Source organism: Mobula hypostoma, chromosome 2, assembly GCF_963921235.1.
Source record: "Mobula hypostoma chromosome 2, sMobHyp1.1, whole genome shotgun sequence".
Lineage (NCBI taxonomy): Eukaryota > Metazoa > Chordata > Chondrichthyes > Myliobatiformes > Myliobatidae > Mobula > Mobula hypostoma.
The window spans coordinates 135,651,423-135,674,673 of NC_086098.1; the positions used below are offsets into that span (position 1 = coordinate 135,651,423).

At 41.6% G+C, this 23,251-nt stretch overlaps 1 protein-coding gene and 1 long non-coding RNA gene across 3 annotated transcripts in view; one reads left to right on the forward strand and one right to left on the reverse strand.

Annotated features, from left to right (window-relative positions):
- Positions 1–978, reverse strand: part of mrps5 (mitochondrial ribosomal protein S5) — a 144,184-nt gene extending 143,206 nt beyond the window's left edge. Inside the window, exon 1 of the mRNA XM_063040716.1 lies at positions 778–978. Coding sequence (XP_062896786.1) covers positions 778–820 — 43 coding nt within the window. The 5' untranslated portion in view covers positions 821–978. The remainder of the gene's footprint in view (positions 1–777) is intronic.
- The window catches only part of LOC134342507 (uncharacterized), a 64,305-nt gene extending 46,211 nt beyond the window's left edge, over positions 1–18,094 (forward strand). The window contains exons 1-4 of one of the 2 annotated variants that reach the window (XR_010017035.1): positions 756–856; positions 8,854–8,925; positions 13,714–14,367; positions 17,985–18,094. This is a non-coding gene — a long non-coding RNA (uncharacterized LOC134342507). Of the gene's footprint in view, positions 1–755; positions 857–8,853; positions 8,926–13,713; positions 14,368–17,984 lie in introns of those variants that run through there. The other variant, XR_010017036.1, reaches the window with a different exon arrangement.
- Positions 18,095–23,251: the final 5,157 nt, after the last annotated feature.

Here is a 23,251-nt window from a genome sequence, read left to right on the forward strand (position 1 = left end):
AAAGGTCAGAGAGAGGCTGCAGAATAGATCCCAGGGATGGGAAATCTTCAGTACAATATTTGTGTGCATTCACTTTCTTCCATCACCATCAACCGCCCCCACACACTCTTGTGCAGTTACAAGCCATGGCACTCAGCCACCAGGAATCTGGTTGGCATAATCACCAGCTTGTTACCGACTGCATCTGGGAAGTGCGCGTACCAGTAAAGTCTATCAGTGCCTGGCCACAAGAGTCTACTACATGGGAACGTGCATCCACATCATGGCCTTCTAAGTCAGGAACATGTCAAGCAAAGACTAGTAGATGCTGGTGTTTGCCACAGCCAGCAGACCACTGCACATGAATAACCACTAGTTGCCAGTGTTAGGGAATATCATGTCCCTATCCTCAGCCCCACTCCCTATATTCCTATTCCCAGCCTCTTCTTTCTATTTTTTTGCCAACAACTCCACTCTACATTCATTTTGACTCACATTCCATTCTCCACTTCCATTCCAGTCTCCACCACCCCTCTCTCTACCCCTCCCCACGGTCCTGCCAGCCCCGCTTCTACCCCCTCCTGACCACTACACGCTCATCCTCTATCCCCTTCTCACCCCATGCACATCTACACACCCCCTCTCCCCCCGTACCCCTCTCCAACCCTTCCCCATCTCCATCCCTCCCCACCCCGTGCAACCCCTCCTCACCCACCCTTCCTCTGCAGCCCTTCTCCTCACCTCTGCAATCGCCTCTACGCCCACCTCCCCTCTCTGCATTTCCCTCCTCTTACTTACCGCAGCCTCTCCACAGGCCCCGCGCCACCACCGCCGCCGCCATGTCTCACCGGAGGCTGAGGACCCGCAGATCCCGCTGGTGAGTTAACGTACAGACGGATCTCTACTGCACTCGCTCTTCGCCCATGCAATTATTTACGCAATTACATCAAAGGAAAGTCCTCAAATCTAAAGTTCATATTAAAAAATAGAAATCAATTCTGCTCCGGCAATTGTGGAGCCACCTTACTACCGGGGGCCTACTGGTTAGTTATAAGAGATATTTAAAGGCGCAGTATCAGTGAGTAAATACTTGGTCACCTCATTTCAGTGATTTTAATTCCGCAAAAGGAAAAGGGATAGCAAAGAGTAATAGGATAGTTAGAACACAAGACGGATGTTAAAAGCTACAATAGATATGCAAAAATTTTTTTAAATAATTTAAATTAATATTATGCCTATTACAAACTGACATTTTATTTATTTGAATTGAATTGACTTTATTTCTTACATCCTTCACATACATCAGGAGCAAAAATCTTTATGTTACATCTCCGTCTAAATGTGCAATGTGCAATCATAGTCATTTATAATAAATAGAACAGTCAATGTAATATAGAGTACACTCAAATCAGCGTGAGTTCATCAGTCTGATGGCCTGGTGGAAGAAGCTGTTCCAGAGCCTGTTGGTCCTGGCTTTTATGCTGTGGTACTATTTCCCGGATAGTAGCAGCTGGAATAGATTATGGTTGAGTCCCCAACGATCCTTCGGGCCCTTTTTTCACACCTATCTTTGTAATTGTCCTGATTCATGGGAAGTTCACAACTACGGATGCACTGGGCTGTCCGCACCATTCTCTGCAGAGTCCTGAGATTAAGGGAGGTACAGTTCCCATACCAGGCAGTGATGCAGCCAGTCAGGATGCTCTCAATTGTGCCCCTGTAGAGAGTTCTTAAGAATTGGGGGCCCACACCAAACTTCCTCAACCGTCTGAGGAGAAAGAGGCGCTGTTGTGCATTTTTCACCACACACCTGGTGTGACCAGACCATGTGAGGTCCTCGGTGATGTGGATGCTGAGGAACTTAAGGCTTTTAGTGACACAGTGCAGAGAAGGCCCTTCGAACCATGCAGCCTCACAACCCTGATTAATCCTAACCTAATCACGGGACAAATTATAATGACTAATTAGCCTAGCCGATATGTCTTCGGACTGTGGGAGGAAACGGGAGCACCTGGGGAAAACCCACGCATTCCACAGGGAGGATGCACAGACTCTTTACAGAATGGTGCTGGAATTGAACTCCAAGCTCCGGAACGCCCTGTGCTGTCATAGCGTTGCGCTGACCGCTGTGCTACCATGGCGCCCAGTATTATGTTGAGGTAGACCCTGCATCCAGCTTCCTCTCCTATCAGATTCCACAATCTTCAGGGCTTTGAGTCCTCCACCTATCATCTCCCAACCTCTGCTGCTATTTCCACTCTTCCGTCACTCATCTGCCACTCCTCAGTTGGATCCACTTCTTGCTTACCAGCTCTTGCCTCAACCCTTTACACTGGCTATCTTCTCTTGCTCATTTACTCTCGATGAAGAGTATCAACCTGAAACATTGACTGCCCATTTCCCTCCGTAGTAGCTGCCTGAGCTGCTGAGTTTCTCCAGTATCTTGCTAAAACAACAATTATTGGGATTGTAAGCTAATAACTCTCCAACCAAACAAGTATTTTGAAGGAGGCAGCAAAGACAGTTTTCACATTCCAAAATTCCATCAATTATAAACTATCTCCCAGATTTTTAGAGATGGCAAATGTAACCTTGCTGCTTAAGAAAAGAGAGAGAAAATAGGGAAAGAAATAGCCCAATCTGATGGTAGAGAGGTTAAATTACTGGACTAGTAATCCAAAGGACTGATAAACACTCCAGAGACTGGAGTTTAATAGCAATTTAATCCAGCCCCCAGTGACCCTGTGATTTCAGTTTCTAAGGCAGACATAAGAGGGTGAACCCATGGGGAGCATCCAGCCCAGACAGGATACCTGGCCGAGTACTGAAGATCTTTAACTTCTCGCTTCGGCAGTCTGATGTACCTACCTGCTTCAAGTAGGCTTCAATTATACCTGTGCCTCAATGATGGTTGCCCAGTAGTGCTTACATCCACAGTGATGAAGTGTTTTGAGAGGTTGGTGACGAAACATTTCAACCCCTGCCTGAGAAGCAACTTTGATCCACTTCAGTTTCCCTTTGGGAGAAGCAGGTTCACAGCGGATACCATCTCAGTGGCTCTTCACTCAAGCCTGGAACATCTGGACAGCAAAGATGCATATCTCAGGATGCACTTCATCGACTGCAGCACGACATTCAATACCTTCTTCGGCTCAAAACTAATCAATTAGCTTCAAGACCTTGGCAATCACTCCTTGTGCAATTGGATCTTCGATTTCTTCACTTGCCGGCCCCGGTCAGTTCAATTTAGCAACAGCATCTCTTTCAGGATCTCCATCAGTACAGGTGCAGCACAGGGCTATCTGCTTAGCCCCCTGCTCTACTTGCTTTACACTTATGACTGTGAGGCTAGGCACAGCACTAATGACATGGCTGTCACAGGCAGAATCAAAGGTGGTGATGAATCAGCATATAGGAGGGAGATTGAAAATCTGGCTGAGTGGTGCCACAGCGAACACCTCTTCTCACTCAATGTTAGCAAGACCAAGGAGCCGATTATTGTCTTCAGGAGGAAGAAACCAAAGGTCCAAGAGAAGGCCTTCATCTGAGGATGAGAAGTGGAGAGGGTCAGTAGCTTTAAATTCCTCAGTGTTATTATTTCAGAGGACCTATCCTGGGCCCAGCATGTAAGTGTCATTATGAAGAAGGCACTGCAGTGCCTCTACTTCCTTAGGAGCTTGTGAAGATTCGGCATGACATCGAAAACTTTGACAAACTTCTATGGATGAGTGGTGGAGAATATACTGACTGGCCTCATCACAGCCTGGTATGGAAACTCCATGCCCTTAAATAGAAGATCCTATAAAAAGTAGTGGATATGACCCAGTCCATCAAAGGTTTAAAGGTCCAATTTAATATCAGAGAAATGTATACAATATACATCCTGAAATCCTTTTTCTTCGCAAACATCCACAAAAACAGAGAAACGCCACAAAGAATGAACGACAATTAAACGCATGACCCCCGAAGTACCCCCCTCCAGCTTCCCTCCCGCCTGCGCGTAAGCAGCAGCGAGCAATGATCCCCCTACCCCCACTGGCAAGACAAAGTAAGCATTGGCACTGCCACCAAGCTCTCAAGTGTGAGCAAAGCAATAGCAAAGACACAAACTTACAGTGACTCCAAAGGCTTCGCTTTCACCCTACTGCAGATTCTCTCTCTCCCTAATAAGGGAAAAAGAGGTGTCTCCATTTTCCCAGTGGCTGGGGAGACACAACAACAACTCGCTGGTTTATGATGTTAAAAGTCCATTTTGTCACTTCTTCCAACCTCTGTGCCTGAAGATCGCAAAGATCCCGGGTCTTTGGGCTCACAGCAGTAGATTTTCCGACTCCCCCGATGACACACGGGTCTCCTGCCGTGACACTGACCCTCGATCCGCCCATCTCCAGAGCCCCGAGATCTTAGGATTCCGAATTTGAGCCGGACTTTCAGGCCGAACCCTTGGCGTGCCGAGCAACAGCCCGTCCTGAAACCCCAAGAACGGGTCCTATTCCTGCAAAGAACCAAAGTCTGTGTGTAACTGCAGGTCAGGGTCTTCAAAAGAACCCTGAAAGGGAAAAATAAAGATATTAAAGATGGAAATAAAGCTGTTTCTGAAGATGCCAGCAAAGGAGTCACCATTTAGTGCCATCTCAACTTCGCTCTGCCTCTGGTAAAGTCCTCCCAAACATTGAGCATATTTATGTGAAGCATTGTCACAGGAAAGCAGCATCCAACATCAGGTACCCCCAACAACCAGGTCATGCTCTCTTCTCGCTGCTGCCATCAGAAAGAAGGTACAGGAGCTTCAGGACTCACACCACCAGGTTCAGTATCAGTTATTACCCCTCAACTATCAGGCTCTTGAACCAAAGGGGACAACTTCACTCAACGGCATTTTCCCCATCATTAAAATGTTCCCACAATCTACGGGCTCACTTTCAAGGACTCTTCATCTCATGTTCTCGATATTTATTGCATATTTATTTGATACTCTTCCATTATTATTTCTTTCTTTTTGCACTTACACAATCCGTTGTCATTTGCACACTGGTTGAATGCCCAAGCTGGTGCAGTCCTTCATTAATTCTATCATGGTTATTATTCTATTATGGAATTATTGAGAATGCCCACAAGAAAATGAATCTCAGGTTTGTATGTGTACTATGAACTTCAAACTTTGAATTAATCTTAGTAATCACAATAACTACAAAGGATTCTACAAAGGAACTACAAGGATGCCATTAGGATTCTACTTTGTAGAAACCTAGTGGCTTCCTTGTCTGGTGTGTTCTGTATGTGACTCGAGACCTCCAAAAATGTGGTTGATCCTTAACTGCGAGCAATCACCTCCCAGCTTCTATTGATATTTCCACACTTCGCTCCCCTGTCTGCCAGTCACTTCTCCTCACCTGGATCCATCTCTCACTTGCTAGCTTTTGCTCCTGCCCTCCTCTTCATCTCTGTATACGGACCATCTCCGCTTTTATCAGATGAAAGGTCGCAAGCCGAAACACCGGCTGTCCCACTTCCCTCATGAGTGACCTGCTGAGCTTCTCCAGCATCTTGTCTCGTAAAAACTGAAACACTCATCAGGTCAGACAGGTTCAAGATTCAAGTTTGTTTGGAGTCATTTTCAGGACACAAATGTAAAGGAAAACAAAGTATTTGTTACCCGAGATCCAATGCAGCGCTAAAAAAATCACGGTAAAATAAAGAATACAACAATTAAAAAAAAATACAAAAGTTAGCTTATATACGTAGATTACTGTATGTACTGTACTTAAAGTGATGCTGGATACAGGAGAGTCTAGATAAGGTGACTCCTACACGAAATGATGAAGCAGTGCTGGTGGGCTGGGTTAATGGGAGGGGATGGTCAGTCTTACCGCTTGGGGAAAGTAACTTCTTTTGAGCCCTGTGGTCCTGGCATGGATACTACATAGCCCCCACCCTGTTGGGAGTGGGACAAGCACTACTGCTAGCCATTTTCATGTCCTACAGAGTGAATTGACAGATATAAATAAGGACAAACCTTGTTGATGTGATGTATTTTGGCCTTCAGAAGGTCTTTGATATTATTCTGCTGAAGATTTTATTGAATAAAACGTGATGCACGATAGTTCTGTAAGGCACTTGTGTGGATTGAAGATTGGTTAACGGACTGGAAAAAGAATACAACTTCAGTTAAGAGGGTGTGACTGGTGAGATACTGCAGGGATTTGTACCATGTCCCGAGCTGTTCTTTATCTGTGTCAGTAATTTGGATGAGATTATCAATTGCAATATTGCCAAGTCTGCTGACTTAAAACTTAATGGCCACATGAGCTGTGAAGAGAATGCAGAGAGCCTTCAGAGAAGTGTTGCTGTCTATTTAATATTTCAATAGCATTTGAGTAATCTTGTATAATCTTGTTTGATTAAGCATTGTCATTAGCTGAAAATAATTCATTACAAGTTATGTGTATAAATAGTGAATTGCATACGTCATCACGCTACCCCGTGATATGTGTGCGCCTTACTTAAAGTAAACATGAAATTAGACCCACATTTTGGACTCCCATGTCTTCCTTTGAAATAGTTTAATGTTTTGAAGTTACAAACCATAACACTGGCGACGAGATATTTTTAAAATGGACCCGAGACGGCTCTAACCTGTTCAAGCATAGTGAGATATCAGAACTAAAAAAAATACAGCAAGAGCAAAGGCGAGTAAAGAAAAATGTAGCCCATCACATGCAGAGATGGTTGAATTGAAAGCAGCACAGCAAAATTCATTTATTCATTCCTTTTTCCCCACCTAAATGAGAATATATACATGGGAGGAATACACAGGGAAATAATTTCTGTGTAATGGACATAGTTTTTTTTAACTTACTTTTATAGGTACTGCAGCAGGGGCCCTCAACCCACAGGTAGGACGGGCTATCTCCCACGGCTAGACTTTTCTCAGTCCAACCCAGGGTCACTTAGAGACCCCAGCCTTGGAATCACACCTTCCTTGCCTTTTTTTTTATTACTCACTTTTCTTGGTTCTTATTTGTTCAGGGAGTAGATCGATTAAGTTATATTCTGCAAATTTCAATGATATACTAACAGATAAATACACTTTAGAGTAAGACCATATATTTTGGGTATATACCTCAAGAATGGTTGAAAAGAGATAAATATAAATATTTAATGAATGTACTGCTGGTGGCTGGTAAAAAGACCCTTACCAGGAAATGGTTATCTCAGGAGAGTCCAACTTTAAATGTATAGATGGAAATTACAATGGACATTTACAAAATGGAGAAGATAACAACATCTGTTAATCATAAGTTGGAACAATTTTATTCATACTGGAAAAAATAGTTTAACTACATAACATCTCATAGGCCTGATTTTATTCTCACAAGTCAATAAATATGTTGTTAAAAAAAATTACTCCCTACTCTGTACATAGTTTTCTTCTTTTGATTGTTCTTTCTTTCCTCTTCTTTCTATAAGAGTATACTTCAGGTAAATATTATGTGGAGATTTGTGACAAATATGATTATATGATATATATGTACAGTATCTGAAATACATCTTATGGAAATGTTTGTTTGATGATGAAACAATAAAAAATAAATTACAAAAAAAGAAAGCAGTGCAGCACATGTTCTTCGGAAGGGAAGGTGCGATCGAAGTCAATAAAAGTCAAAAAACGTAAGAATTTATGGTTCATAAAGAGTGTGTACCGGGTGATAACAATCATAAATAAAAGCAGAAATGGCTGGCTACATCAGAAAGATTGATGAGTTTGATTACACAAGGGGTAACTGGCTCATGTATACTGAGCTATTGGAATGGTGTTTTGAAGCAAATGAAATAGCCAATGAGAAATGAGTACCAGTTTTACTGAGTTCATTGGGTTTAAAGGCATACAGTTTGCTCCGAAGTTTAATTGTTCCAGCCAAACCATCTGAAATGAGCTTTGCTGATATGTCAGAGTAATGCAGGAACATTTAAAACCAAAGCCATTGTTGATTGCAGAACACCTTTGGTTTCATAAGCAGAATCAGAAAGAAGGGGAGCCCATTTCAGCGTGTGGCTGAATTTGAGAGATTGAGCATTGTAAGTTCGGTAATTGGCTTAATGATACACTGATAGATCTTTTAGTTTGTGGAGTCTTAAAAGAAAGAACTTACCTTCAAAAGAGCTGATGAAGTCACTGTTTCAATGGAAACCGTAGACAGAGATACAACTGAGTTACAGTCAGGAATGAAAGTAAGTGTGAACAAAAACAGCATTTAAACAGAAACTGGCCTGGCAGAACAAATTGTGCTATCATTGTGACAGGGGTTCACACACACCAAACAAATGCAGGTTTAAAGGTGAAACTTGCAGAAAATGCAACAAAGTAAGACACACACAAGAGCATTTCGGGCAGACAAAAATAAATGGACTGCACGGAGAAGAGAGAAAGCTAAGAAGTCAAGTTGCAGTTTCAAAAAGTGCTCAAATCTGCCTGCTGTTGAAGAAAAATCTGATAATGAATCAGCCACAGGACTGGATAGCCTTGAGATTTACTACGTGAAAATTAATAGCAGGCAAGAAGTGAATGGCAAATTAATTAAAATGGAATTAGACACTGGTTCGGTTGTTTCATTTATTCCACAAAATTAGTTTGAATGACATTTCATAGATACCAAACTGAAGCCTGTAGATATCCAACTAAGAACTCGTAAAGGAGAAAAGCTAACTCCTGTGGGAATGATATTCATAACTGTGAGATATAATAACCAACAAACCATACTGGGCTTGTATGTGGTAAAAAAAAAGAGGACCAGCATTGTGGGGGTGTGATTCTTTGATTCAACCAACATCACTTAAATTGATATCGGCCCATTATTGTCTTACTGTTTCCAGGTACATGCTTTCTGCAGGATGGTGTCTGCATCTCTTACACTGGAACGGCGATTTCACTTCAGAAAAGTAGCTGTAAGTATTTAGTGATTACATGAGGTTGTCAAAGACTCAATAGAAATGTATGACTTGCAGGATTATATTGCAATGCCATCACAGCAACAGCCAGGTATATTGAATTCACCTCCAGTGCGACTCAGTGCACCCCTTGGTGAACTCCAGTACATTTAACAAGTAACATGCACAACATGCTGGGGGATTTGGCCTGCTGAGTTACTCCAGCATTTTGTGTGTGTTACTTGGATTTCCGACTTCTGCAGATTTTCTCTTGTTTGTGATTGGAATACATTTAACAAAACCTTTTTATCAGCAAGTGTACCTCATCTTCATAGATTCAGAGAGTACAAGAGCAATACTGCACTGAAAACAGGCCGACGAAGTTAGCCACATTTGTCTGCATTTGGTCCATATCCCTCTAAACTTCTTGATCCTTATACCTGTCTTTTAAATAGTACCAGCCTCTACCACCTCCTCTGGCAACTCAGTCCATTTACATCCCACTTTCTGCGTGAAAAGGTTTCCCCTAATGTCTGTTTTGAATCTTTATCGACTCACTTAAAATCTATGCCCTCCAGTTTTGGTCTTCTCTACCCTAAGGAAAAGACTGTGACCGTTCATCTTATTCATGCAACTTGTGATTTTATAAACCTCTAGGAGGTCACCTCTCAGCCTTTATGCTCCAGGGAATAAAAAGCCTGTCCGGCCTCTCCTTATAACTTAAACCTTCTAGTCCCAGTAAAATCCTCAGAAATCTTGTATTGTACCACTCCGATGTACCTTAACTTTTTGTTAACATCCTTTGGACCGGGGGATCCCAGTCTGGGGTGCACTGACCCCCCTCAGTTAACAGTAGGGGTCCATGGCATAAAAAAGGATGGGAATCCCCTGCCCTGGACCAATAAATGTAGAATAATGTCTGTACCTGATTGTTAACAGTAAGATATTATGTTGTCCAGCATGCAGTTCTTCCCTGCATTAACTGTAAACAACACTTTTTAGACTGTTGATATTGCAGCCAAAGGCAAGCAGACTTTCCAAGGTAATGGCCTTCGTGTTGCCATGGAGAATCCACAGGCCTTGAGGTGATAGGTAATAAGAATTCAAAATATGAATAATTTACTAAATATTAAAACTTTGTTTTACTTGCAACAAAAAATGCCTGTATTTAAACTAATTTAGTTTTCTCTCAGTGAAATTGCTACAAGGGTTTAGAAGTTGGATTGGATTAACAGTAAACATGATCATTTTTGTTTGAAGGAATTCCAAGAAAGATGTTTACATGATTCATGTGAGATGATGAAATCTTAATAATCTAAAAATTATAATGAGCATTTTGCCACCAGAAAACCTTGATTTTTGTAGTCAGTGTAAAAGAAGAAACTCTTTTCTATAAATATGATTTTACAAAGCAATCATAGAACCTTCATCAATGCTGTCCCAGCTAGAAGTATACATTTCAATCAGCTCTCATTCGAGTCTATAATTACATCATGTGGTTTTATTTACAAAGTTTATTTCTGATGTGAATTATGTACCCAAAATACACTGCTCTGCTCAAGTATGCAAATTATGGACCTGCTTGCCTCCACAAAGAGATAAAATTTGTTCCTAGTGACTATTTTATTTGGTATCACACTGAGAAAAGTAAAATGATTTTTTAAAAAGATTAAGAGTGCATTTAAAAATAAAATAAATACCTACATTCTCCTAAGATTGTTATCTACTTTCAAAGAAGAAAGTCAGGGCTATTTTTACGTCATTGTTGATGCTCCCTTGTGATGGATATTCACAATCTAGGGCCTGAGAGGCTTATCGCTAACCTTAGCTTTCTGGTACATCAGATTGATGTTTTCAAAATGACTCAGATTTTTTGTGACAAAGTTAATATTCTAACAAACATTCTTTGTTCAGCTTCTTGTTGTAAACAAGAACCACTCTTCAGTTCTTAATGTAGATTGCAAGGATAATCAGTCTGAAGTTGAAAGCACAGCTTTGCAAACAGCATTGTTTATAGAGCACAGGCTGCTGACCCACAACAGGGGTTAGCTACTCAAGAGATGGTTTGCAAAGTATAATCTCCATGAGACTTCATGTCTGCATTAGCCAAACCTAAGGGTTATGTCACTTAGCGCATCAAACATGGTCGCAGGTATGATCAATTAATGATTGGGATATTTCTGTACTCAGAGAGTTAGCCTTCATAGGATTAATTTTGGGAGTCTGGGATTCCTGACCCCAAAAGCCTTAAGGCCATCTGTGTGAATCACTTTGTCACAGAAAACGTATCTGAGAAATATCACATGCAAATTATGTCAGCTAGTAGCAAAAGAGTATAAGTATTAGAAAGCTTTGCAGATTGTTAGGAAAGATAAGGAGAATGATAGAAAGATGGGGCGACAGAAAGAACTAGAAATATATTCCTCAACCTTTGGTTTCTGTGACGGGTGACTTGTCGATATGAAACCCATTGATATGTTCTTTTAGTTCGTAAAAATTGTACCTGTGTTGGAACATTCTTCATAGTCTATAAGTCTTTCAGAATTCAGAAATCTTTTATAAATCAGAAATCCTCTGTGAGTTTTAAATGTGTGTTCAGAACTACTTGTCTAAATTTAAATGTGTATCATTAAAAACAAAATAAACTATTTTAAACTACAAATGTACTTTATTAGCTGGAAGTATCTCCTTGGTGGGGGGGGGGCACCACTCAAGTATTGGCAACTACACCTCGCCACAGAAACTAGGCAGGGAAGTAAGTTAGTCCTCGAAGAGAAGGTGGATACAGTGTAACCTCCCCGTAGTGAGGGCACCCATAGATACCTACATATATTCAATAGGGCTTAAAATCCTCTTTTGTGTTTAGGGCTTTGCAGGCAGTGAACCCAATACCATCACAGCTTCATCAGCAAATCTAAAGATTCAGGACTACTTCAGAAGGATAATATAACCAGGGTGGACATTACCACTGTCAATTACCACTTCATAACAAGGGGAGTTGAGTATAGGAGCAAAGAGGTCCTTCTGCAGTTGTACAGGGCCCTGGTGAGACCATACCTGGAGTATTATGTGCAGTTTTGGTCTCCAAATTTGAAGAAGGGCATTCTTGCTAATGAGGGAGTGCAGCGTAGGTTCACGAGGTTAATTCCCAGGATGGCGGGACTGTCATGTGTTGAAAGATTGGAGTGACTGGGCTTGTATATTCTGGAATTTAGAAGAATGAGAGGGGATCTGATTGAAACATATAAGATTATTAAGAGATTGGACACACTAGGAGCAGGAAACATGTTCCCGATGTTGGGGGAGTCCAGAACCAGAGGCCACATTTTAAGAATAAGGGGTAGGCCATTTAGAACGGAGTTGAGGAAAAACTTTTTCACCCAGAGAGTGGTGGATATGTGGAATGCTCTGTCTCAGAAGGCAGTGGAGGCCAGTTCTCTGGATTCTTTCAAGAAGGAGTTAGATAGAGCTCTTAAAGATAGTGGAGTCAAGGGATATGGGGAGGAGGCAGGAACGGGGTACTGATTGTGGATGACCAGCCATGATCACAGTGAATGGCGATGCTAGCTCGAAGGGCCGAATGGCCTACTCCTGCACCTATTGTCTATTGTCTATAATCATGTTTTACATTGCCAGATTTGGGAATAGCAACCAGATTCCTCTGAATACTGACGTATTTCAATCCTTTATTATTTAAATGTACTCTGCCATTCTATTTTTGTGGGCCAAGTGGATGATGTCACATTTTTTCTTGCTCATGCATGAAGTGTAACGACACCTTTTATGTTTGTAACTTCAAAACATTCAACTAATTCAAAGGAAGACATGGGAGTCTGAAACACAAATCTAATTTTCTGTTTACTTTAAGCAAGATGAGCACATGTCATGTGGTAGCAATATACATACTTATACATTTAACTGGTAATGAATTATTTTAAACTAACAAGAATACTATATCAAACAATATATGTAAAAGATTACTCAAATATTATTGAAATATTAAATACTCAACACTCCTCCCTGCTTAGCTATAAATTCCAAATCAATATAGAATGCATCTCAACTATACACACACTATATGCAGACATCCACAGCATAATAATTTTAATTTGTCCCATTCAGATCTAAAGATTTAATCACTGTGGAGGATTTCTTACTCTTGTGGGATAACATCTTTCCTGAAAATGGGGCTCACTTTGTTTGTGACTGTGAAACAATCTCAGATTCTGGGGCCTCCACTGCAGTGGTTGCAGGAGTTGACTCTGAGGCTGCAGGTAGTTATTCTGGTAGTGATAGCCAATTTTCTTCTCTATCAATTGACTCTGCTCTCCTCAACTGGTTAATGTGTCATCTCCAGATGACATCAAACACAATCTCCACTATGTAGAAGAGTGGTCCAGCTCTGTCCTTAATCTTTCTGAGTACTCGCTTTTGATTACCTCTGTAGACCCCCACTAGGACTGCTTGTCCAGGAATGAAACATCAAACCTCCTTGTTTGAGGAGCCTTCAATTTGTCTCAGTTGTTTGTCCTGCATCCTCCTTCTAAGTTTTAGTTTGAGAAGATCCAAGCATGAATGCAAGGGATGACCCAGGAACAGTTTGGCTGGTGAGTTGTTGGTCGTGGAGTGTGTTGCATTATGATACATAAGGAAGAAGTTGGTGAGATCCTGGTCAGTGTTAGTAGAGTGTTGTGCTGACATTGCTCACAGTGTGTTCTTTAGACTCTGGACAAAGTTTTCCACCAAGACGTTTGTAGCTGGGTGGTACGGTGCAAGTGTAATATGTCTTCTTTCATTCCTTTCCAGAAATGACTGAAACTGTTCCCCCACAAACAGTGGTCCATTGTCACTGACCAAGTGTTCTGGAACACCAGTCCCTGAAACAGTGTGCGAGGCTGTAGTGTAGTCTATTGGGAACACTTCTGGTTACTTTGTAGCTGCATCCACGGTTACGAAGATATTTGCATCAATAAACAGTCTGGCAAAATCCACATGAACCCTTCGCCAGGGCAGTGCAGGCCAGAACCCCTTGCCAGGGCAGTGCAGACCATTCCCAGGGATGGAGAGGCGCTGCTCTTGGCATCTTCTGGACATATTGGCATCTCGTACAGTGCATGGTAAACCGCTCGATCTGCTGAACTATCTCAGGCCACCAGACAAAGCTTCGAGCGAATGCTTTCACTTTAACCATGTCTAGATGATCGGAATGTAGCTGCTCCAACACTTTAGCTCACAGCTTGGATTGTACAGCAACTCTCAATCACCTCAAAAGGCAACCTCCATCAAGAGCAAGTTCATCTAGGTGCTGGTAAAAGTAGGGGAATGTAAGTTTCTGCTGCACGCTCCAGCCACACAACTTCCAAAAAAGGCCAGACTGTCCTTTGGCCTTGAGGCATCCACCACCGCTTGAACTTTCTTGCCACATTTGTGTAATCCTTGTGCATCAATCGTATGACCACAGTAAGTGATCCTTGGTTTTAAAAAATCATACTTGTTGCATTGTGCTCTAAGCCCATAATCTTCTAATCTTTTTATCACTGTATAGAGGCTTTGGAAATGTTCTTTGTTATCCTTACTGGTAAAAATGATGCTATCCAGGTAATACTGAGTGCCCAGGCAGTCTTGCAGCACTGGGTCCATAGCTTTCTGCCAGAATGCAGGTGCAGGTGCTACCCAAAAATAAACCTATTATAGTGATAAAGCCGAGACAACTTGATTGGAGATTGATGCGATCATGAAGAAGGCACATGATGAAGCTTGAGGAGATTTGGTAGGTCACCAAAGATGAGCAAGTTTCTCCATAGCACTGCAGATCATGTATCTTCAAATTTACATCCAAGTATTTTTGAGATGTGATGAGGTTCCTGACCCTACCAGGCAGTGAGTTCCAGATCCTTTCACCCAATGTCTCTGCAACTTCCCTTTAATCTTCCTATCAATTACTTTAAATGTATCTTCCATCTAGTTTTTAGCCATGTACTGAGGTCCGTTCTATTTATCCTGCACAGGACCCTCCAAATTTTGGATATCTTAATTAAGTCTCTCTTCATCCTCCTCTATTCCAAAGAAAGTAGCTCAATACAATCTTTCCTCATGGCTGCAATTTTGTAGTCTTTGCAATCTTTGCATAAATCTTCTACATACCCTCTCCAGTGCAACCTCATCCTTTTTGTATGTGGTAAGTACGTTATACAAATTGTAAGAGACTGCAAAGTCTGAGATGTGGAAGTGTCGGATAATCTACTGTATGATTCACAAAGGGGGCTAATATAAAGGTACTGCATATAATTAGGAAGATGAAAAGAATGCATTGTTTATAGCAACAGTATTGAATACAAAAGTTGAGAGATTATACCTCTGTTCTCTGGGGCACATCAAGAACTGTATGTAGAATTAATCTCCTTATTTAAGGATGAAACAGTTCATGGAAAGGTTATTAGAAAAATACTTGGAATTGGCAGATTTTCCTATGACAGAAAATTGGATAGACAAAGCTTCTAGCCAGTGGAATTTAGAAGAAGGTGGGATAACTTGACTGAAATGTATAAGATTCTGGGGGATCTAGATAGGTTAGATATGAAGAGTATGTCTTCCCATGTCGGAGAGTCTAGAATTCAGGTGTCACTGTTTAAAAATTAAGGGTTGCCCATTTCTGACAGAGACGCAGTGATTTAATTTTACTCAGATTGTCCTGGGTCCTTAGAGTTCATCAAAGGAGCAGTGGGTGCGAAGTAGATTAATAAGCAAGGAGGTGAAAGATTCTCAAATGTGCATAGATATGTGGAGCTGAGACTATAGTTAGAGCAGCCATCCACTTGTTGAATGGCAGAATAGCCTTGAGGGGCTGATTGGCAACACCTGCTCCTACTTCATTCGTCCATCTGGTCAAAACTGCGTTCCATGCCCAGATTATGGTCAAATAAAGAGTGTATATAGTTCTACAGTAATCATTCTGTTTTTACATTCTGTGCCTAGCCTAATAAGTATTCTTTATGTCCTTTTAACTGTCATGCCCTCATTTATGGATTTGTGGACAGACACTGCAAGATCTCTCTGTCCACCACACTGGTTGGTTTCCCCCATGTATTCTGCATTACCTTGGCAGCTTACGCCTCTCAAAAGCAGAGCCTTTCATGTCTCAGATTGAAATTCTATTTGCCACCTTTGGGCCAACTGACTGGGTCAAATACTGCCCATAACATTAGATTCACTGCCCCTCGTTCACTGACATAAATGCACAGCACCTAATAGATCTACCCGAAAAGCCAGACAAGGTTTAAAGGTCTCATTCAAATGCTGTCAGTACTTGCTGTTAAGTAACGCTCTCTCAGCACCGCATTGAAGTACTAATGCACATCTTGTGCTCCACTTTCAGGAGTGGGGCTTGAACATACAACTTCTGAAGCTGAGGCAATTAGTATTGGATCTGGTAAAATCAGACTAACGTTCTCCATCTTTACTTGGTCTGGCCTACAGGCAAAGTAAAGTAAGATAGGATAGATTGTCAGAGTTTTTCCCAGTGGAGAAATGTCAACAACATGGGCGTAATTTTAAAGTGAGGCGGAAAGTTTAAAGGAGATGAGCCTGGAGGGTTAGGTGCATTGAATGCAGGAGCAGATGTGGTAGTGACATTTAAGAAGCATTTAGACAGGCACATAAGGATGCAGAGAATTAAGGTTCTTGGATCTTGTGCGGGCAGACAGGTTTATTTTAACTTGGCATCAGGGCCGGCTGGTTAGCATAGACGTTGTGAGACAAAGGGCCTGTTCCTGTGTTGTGCTGTTCCATTGTCTATTTTCTATATTCTAAGTGGAACTAAGGATAATGTAATACCTGTAGAATGTATTTTCTAAAAAAACATATATTGTGTCATAAAAAATTTCTACAGAGCATTTTGCAACCTCAGACTGTTAACACAAAGTAGACTGAGTTATGATTCACTTGAAGTTTAGGGGTGGTCAACCTGTGGGTGACAACAGAGTACAGGGATGAAAGCCTTTGCTTAGATGGGCAGAAAGATCAATGTTAGGGCCGCTCTTACTTATCAAAGGTGTCAACAATTTGGATTTGTGGATTGAACTTTACAGATAATTTCAGGATGCAAGATAAAAACAAGTTTGCCCGTGTTTTTTGTGTTGCCCCAACCATGTTGTTCCAGTATAATAACAATGCTGGGATCTACGTGATAATATGGAAACTCATATTTGTATCTCCTTAATGCGTAAATAAGGCCATTTGGCCCATTTAGTCCATGCAGGTTTCAGAGCAATTCTATCAATTCCAAGTCCCCACTTACTTCAGGATAAGCAGATGACATCACATTTGACTGTGATTTTTGTAGTGTGGACGAGGGTTGCAACAAAATATTGAAGGATATTAATGCAATTGCTGAATGGAAGAGTGCAATTGAAATGAGGACTTGAATGAGGTATTTGTGTGAGGTACTTCAGCTTCACTTGTCTCTGATTCAAGTCCTAATGCAGAGACATGAACTGAAAACAGAGGCTGAGAGATGCACTGTCAGGTGAAATGTTAAAACCAAGATCCTATCTCATCTCTCTGGTTGTAAAAGACCTATTGAGGCTATTTAAAAAAAATTGCAGTTCCAGGGCCCTGGCTATTATTAATATCTCACTTAAATGCACATGAAAGATTATAGACTATCTGGTCATTTACTGACACATTCAGTATTTCTTCACCTACTTAAAGAACTCTGGGATATTCTGAGGTCATAAGATTATGGTATAAAGAGGAGCTTTTCATGTTCATACATTATGAAAGGAAGAATAATCAGGAGACATATTTCTACTTGCACTGTGTCTAAATGCTATCTGGAGATCATCGAAATTAGTGATGTAAATTAGTTAAAGCTTAAGGAGCAAAGGTTGAGGGCTGGGAGAGTTAATTCTGGAGACTTAGCACTGAAAAGCAGAAACATTATGTCAGTTATATACAACCCTCTTTAGACCACTATTAAAAGTTTTGAAACTATACAACTGAAATGATTTCAAAGCAGAGAAAAGAATTATAAAAATGATTGTATTGATTGGATATGCTATTTTTTGCTTTTTTTCCAGCAAATGAACGCTCAACATCTCAATATATAAAATAAAAGCAAGTGGACATTGGTCCTCATGGGTCTGCTTTGTCATTCAATAAGATGAAGACTGATTTTCTTCTATGTCTGTGCCACTTTACAAAAATTATTGACTTTATTTGTCACATGTACATCACAGCATACAATGAAATACATTGTTTGTGTCAAGGATTAACACAATCTGAGGATGTGCTGGGGGCAGCCAGCAAGTGATGCCATGCTTTCAACACCAACACGTCATGCCCACTAACCCGAATTCGTACATCACTGGATTGTGGGAAGAAACTGAAGCTTCTGGAGGAAACTCACACAGTCACGGGTAAAACGTACAAACTCCCTAAAGAGAGTTGCTGAAATTGAACACTGATTGCTGGCACTGTTAAGCGGTATGCTAACCACTACTCTATTGTGCCACCTTTTCCTGTGCCAATATCATGCCCCTTGGTTTCCTTAATATTAAGAAACCTATTTCTCTCTGACTTAACTACACTCAGTGACAGAGATTCTATAGCTGAGGAGAGATCTCTGAAGACTTACTGTTTTGCATTGGAGGAAAATGCCTGTCATATCTATCCAGAATAACCAATCCCTAATTTTGAGACTGTGATCCCTGGTTCTCGAAACAACAAGTCTGTATCTACCCTGTCAAGTCTATTAAGATCTTTGTACGTTTCACCTCAAATTTTCTAATCTCTGAAGTTTATAGGCCTAGACACACAGTTAGATTAGTGTCAAAGTTCAAAGTAAAATTTATTATCAGAGTACATACGTGCCACCACATACAACCCTGAGATTTTTTTTCTGCAGGTATACTTGGCAAATCTATAGAACGGTAACTGTAAAGCGTAAATATCAGGAACTGTTAGCTGTAAACAAACTGTGCAAATGTAGATGTAAATAAATAGCAATAAATAACGAGTATGAAATAACAATATAACAGAGTCCTTAAATGAACGTAGCTATCCCCTTTTGTTCAGGAGCCTGATGGTTGAGGAGTAGTAACAGTTCTTGAACCTGGTGGTGTGAGCACCTGTACCTTCTACCTGATGGCAGTTGTGAGAAAAGAGCATGGCCTGGGTGGTGAGGATCTTTGATGATGGATGCTGCTTTTCTATGGCAACATTTCATGTAGATGTGCTCAATGGTGATTGACCCATGATGTACTGGTCCGAACCCACTACATTTTGTAGGATTTTCCATTTAAAGGCATTGGTGTTCCCATACCAGGCCATAACGCTGCCAGTCAGCACACTTTCCACCACACATCTATAGAAGTTTGCCAAAGTTTTCGATGACATTCCAAACCTTTGCGGGCTGCTGGGAAGTAGAGGTGCTGTCGTACTATCATCACAGTTATATTTATCTATTTTCTCTACAATTTCTAAAGTTATAAAAATTAATTTACGACCTAATAAATTGACAGTTTTGTTCGATATAATCCCTCAATATATTTGTGATATTTCTATATCAGACCAACATGTAATTGCATTTGTTACATTATTGGCCAGAAGGGTTATCTTATTGAAATGGAAAGATGCCTCTGCTCCCACTTTGATACAATGGTTCTCTCAGGTGATGCTATGTCTTAGTTTGGAGAAAATCAGAAATTGAACTTTTGATCCTCAATTTGATTTTGAGAAAAGGTGGGGTTTATTTGCCCGCTACTATCATCTGATTTGAGTTAACTAAGATGATTTCCTTCTGATTTTTGTTTAAATGGATTTGAGTTGGCAGATTGAAGTTTTTCTTTTATGGAAGCTTGTATGGCGTATAGCTCTGCGGTTGTGTTCCCAATGGTTTTTTTGGGGTTTTTTTTGAGTTAGTAGGTTTTTTTTGTTTTAGTTAGCAGGGGTTCTTTTGTTTTAGTTAGTAGGGGTTCTTTTCTTTTCTTTCAAAAGTATATTCTTAACACTTTTTAAAATTATTATTGATATATTGTTTAGCTTTGTTAATCAGTTATTTGGTAATTTAATTATTCATTGTACATATTGACATATTGACTTGATTGCTTTAATGTATTTTTTTGTTGATCTTTAATAATAATTAATAAAAAAGATTTTAAAATGATGGTATCATAAGCAGCACAAACTTTGTGGGCTGAAAGGCCTGTGTTCTATGTAATACAGTGCTTAAACTTTGATAAAGCCATCTTGTAATCCCAGGAGTCAATCTGGTGAACCTTTGCTGCACTCCCTCTGTTGCAAGTTTACCTTTGCCTTGTAAGACATTAATGGTCGTGGAAAGACAGTGATCGCCCACATCAGACAACACGGCACTTTATGAAAGATTGAACCTTTCCCCAGGCAGAGAGAAGAACTGCATACAATAGTCCAAATGCTGTTGCACCTGAAGCTACATGTCTTTACCCCTGGAGATACAAAAGACTGCAGATGCTTGAACCTGAAGCATTACCCGAGATACTGGAGGAACTCAGTGGGTCAAAGAGCACCAGTGGAGGCAAATGGACAGCTGACAATTCGAATTTAGATCTTTCATCTGGACTCAGTAATCTGGAATCTGGGTGATGGGTCTTAACCTGAAATGTCAACTGTCCATTTTTGTCAGTGAATGCTGCATGACCCACTGAGTTGCGTGCACTGCAGAGGTGCGTGCACCGCTGAGGACCTGTGACTCTGCCTTCAGCAAGGGCCAGACTGTCCTGGGCCATCAGAGAGGCAAAGCGTGCACACACCCAGCGAATCCACAGCCACTTCCAGGACAGTGGCGACACGCGGCGCATGTGGAAGGACATTCAGGACATCACCAATTACAAGACAACACCACCTGCCTGCTGGTGATGTCTCCCTCCCAGATGCGTTGAATAACTTCTACGCTCGTTTTGAGGCAGAAAATGACGTGGCGGTGAGGAAGACCACCCCTCCTCCAAACGACCAGGTGCTGTGTCTTACCGTGGCCAATGTGAGGAGAACCCTGTGAGGGTCAACCCACAGAAGGCTGCTGGACCAGACAATATTCCTGGCAGAGTGCTTAGAGGGTGTGCAGACCAGCTAGCAGAGATTCTCACTGACATCTTCAACATCTCCCTGAGCAACGCCATCATTCCTACATGCTTCAAGGCCGCCACCATCGTCCCCGTGCCAAAGAAGTCTTCAGTGTCCTGCCTCAATGACTACCGTCCCATCGCACTCACATCCATCATCATGAAGTGTTTCGAGAGGCTCGTCATGAGGCACTTCAAGACCCTGCTGCCCCCTCACTGGACCCCCTGCAGTTCGCATATCGTCCTAACTGTTCAACAGACAACGCCATTGCCATTACCCTCCACCTGACCCTAACCCATCTGGACAAAAAAGACACGTACCTGACGAAAGGTCTCGGCCTGAAACGTCGACTGCACCTCTTCCTAGAGATGCTGCCTGGCCTGCTGCGTTTACCAGCAACTTCTATGTGTGTTGCTCGTATTTTCAAATGCTGTTCATAGACTTCAGTTCAGCATTCAACACAATTATTCCTCAGAAACTGATTGGAAAGCTGAGCCTACTGGGCCTGAACACCTCCCTCTGCAACTGGATCCTAGACTTCCTGACTGGGAGACCTCAGTCAGTCCGGATCAGAAGCAGCATCTCCAACACCATCACACTGAGCAGGGGGGCCCCCCAGGGCTGTGTGCTCAGTCCACTGCTGTTCACTCTCCTGACCCACGACCGTGCTGCAACACACAGCTCGAACCACATCATCAAGTTTGCCGATGACACGGATGTGGTGGGTCTCATCAGCAAGAACGATGAGTCAGCATACAGAGAGGAGGTGCAGCGGCTAACGGACTGGTGCAGAGCCAACAACCTGTCTCTGAATGTGAACAAAACAAAAGAGATGGTTGTTGACTTCAGGAGGACACAGAACGACCACTCTCTGCTGAATATCGACAACTCCTCTGTAGAGATCGTTAAGAGCACCAAATTTCTTGGTGTTCACTTGGCAGAGAACCTCACCTGGTCCCTCAAGACCAGCTCCATAGCAAACAAAGCCCAGCAGCGTCTCTACTTTTTGCGAAGGCTGTGAAAAGTCCATCTCCCACCCCCCATCCTCACCACATTCTACAGAGATTGTATTGAGAGCATCCTGAGCAGCTGCATCACTGCCTGGTTCAGAAATTGCACCATCTCGGATCGCAAGACCCTGCAGCGGATAGTGAGGTCAGCTGAGAAGATCATCGGGGTCTCTCTTCCCGCCATTAGACATTTACACCACACGCTGCATCTGCAAAGCAAACAGCATTATGAAGGACCCCATGCACCCCTCATACGAACTCTTCTCCCTTCTGCCATCTGGCAAAAGGCACCGAAGCATTTAGGCTCTCACGACCAGACTATGTACAGTTTCTTCCCCCAAGCCATCAGACTCCTCAATACCCAGAGCCTGGACTGACACCAACCTACTGCCCTCTACTGTGCCTATTGTCTTGTTTATTATTTATTGTAATGCCTGCACTGTTCTGTGCACTTTATGCAGTCCTGGGTAGGTCTGTAGTCTAGTGTAGTTTTGTATTTTTTTTACGTAGTTCAGTGTAGTTTTTGTATTGTTCATGTAGCACCATGGTCTTGAAAAACGTCGTCTTGTTTTTACTGTGTACTGTACCAGCAATTAAGGTCGAAATAACAATAAAAAGTGACTTGACTTGAGTTCTCCCAGCATCTTATATGTTACACCTTTTTTTCTTGTACTCTGTATCCAAATCTTCCAGCAGTAAAGGCCAAAGTAAAGTCAGGCTTGCTAAACCTGCATGTTAATGTTTGATAATTCATGTGCTAGCATACTCTGATCTTTCTGAACATCAATCTCCCACCAATTAAAAAATTCTTTGCTTTTCTATTTCTTCTACCACAGCAACTGCCTTCATATATTCTAAGTTATATTCCATCTGCTGCCAGTCTATATCACCATGAAACCTTTTTGCATTCTCCTTAGAGTGCACACTGCTGCCAATTTTATGTCAGCAAAATGGATATATTCCTTTTGATCCTCTCATCCAGATCATTGATATAGATTGTAAGCAGCTGCAACCCCAGCATCACACCACCGGTCATAGCCAACTAGATGGAAAATAACCATTTATACTTACTATCTGTTGTTTGTCTATTAACCAAGTCTCATGTTAGAATATGATCCTCAATATACTGAGTTATAATTACAGTATGTTCAATAATCTCTTGTGCAGAAATTTATTGAAGGTCTTCTGAAAGTCCAAAAATACATGTCATGAACTGATTTGTCTTTATCTGTGAG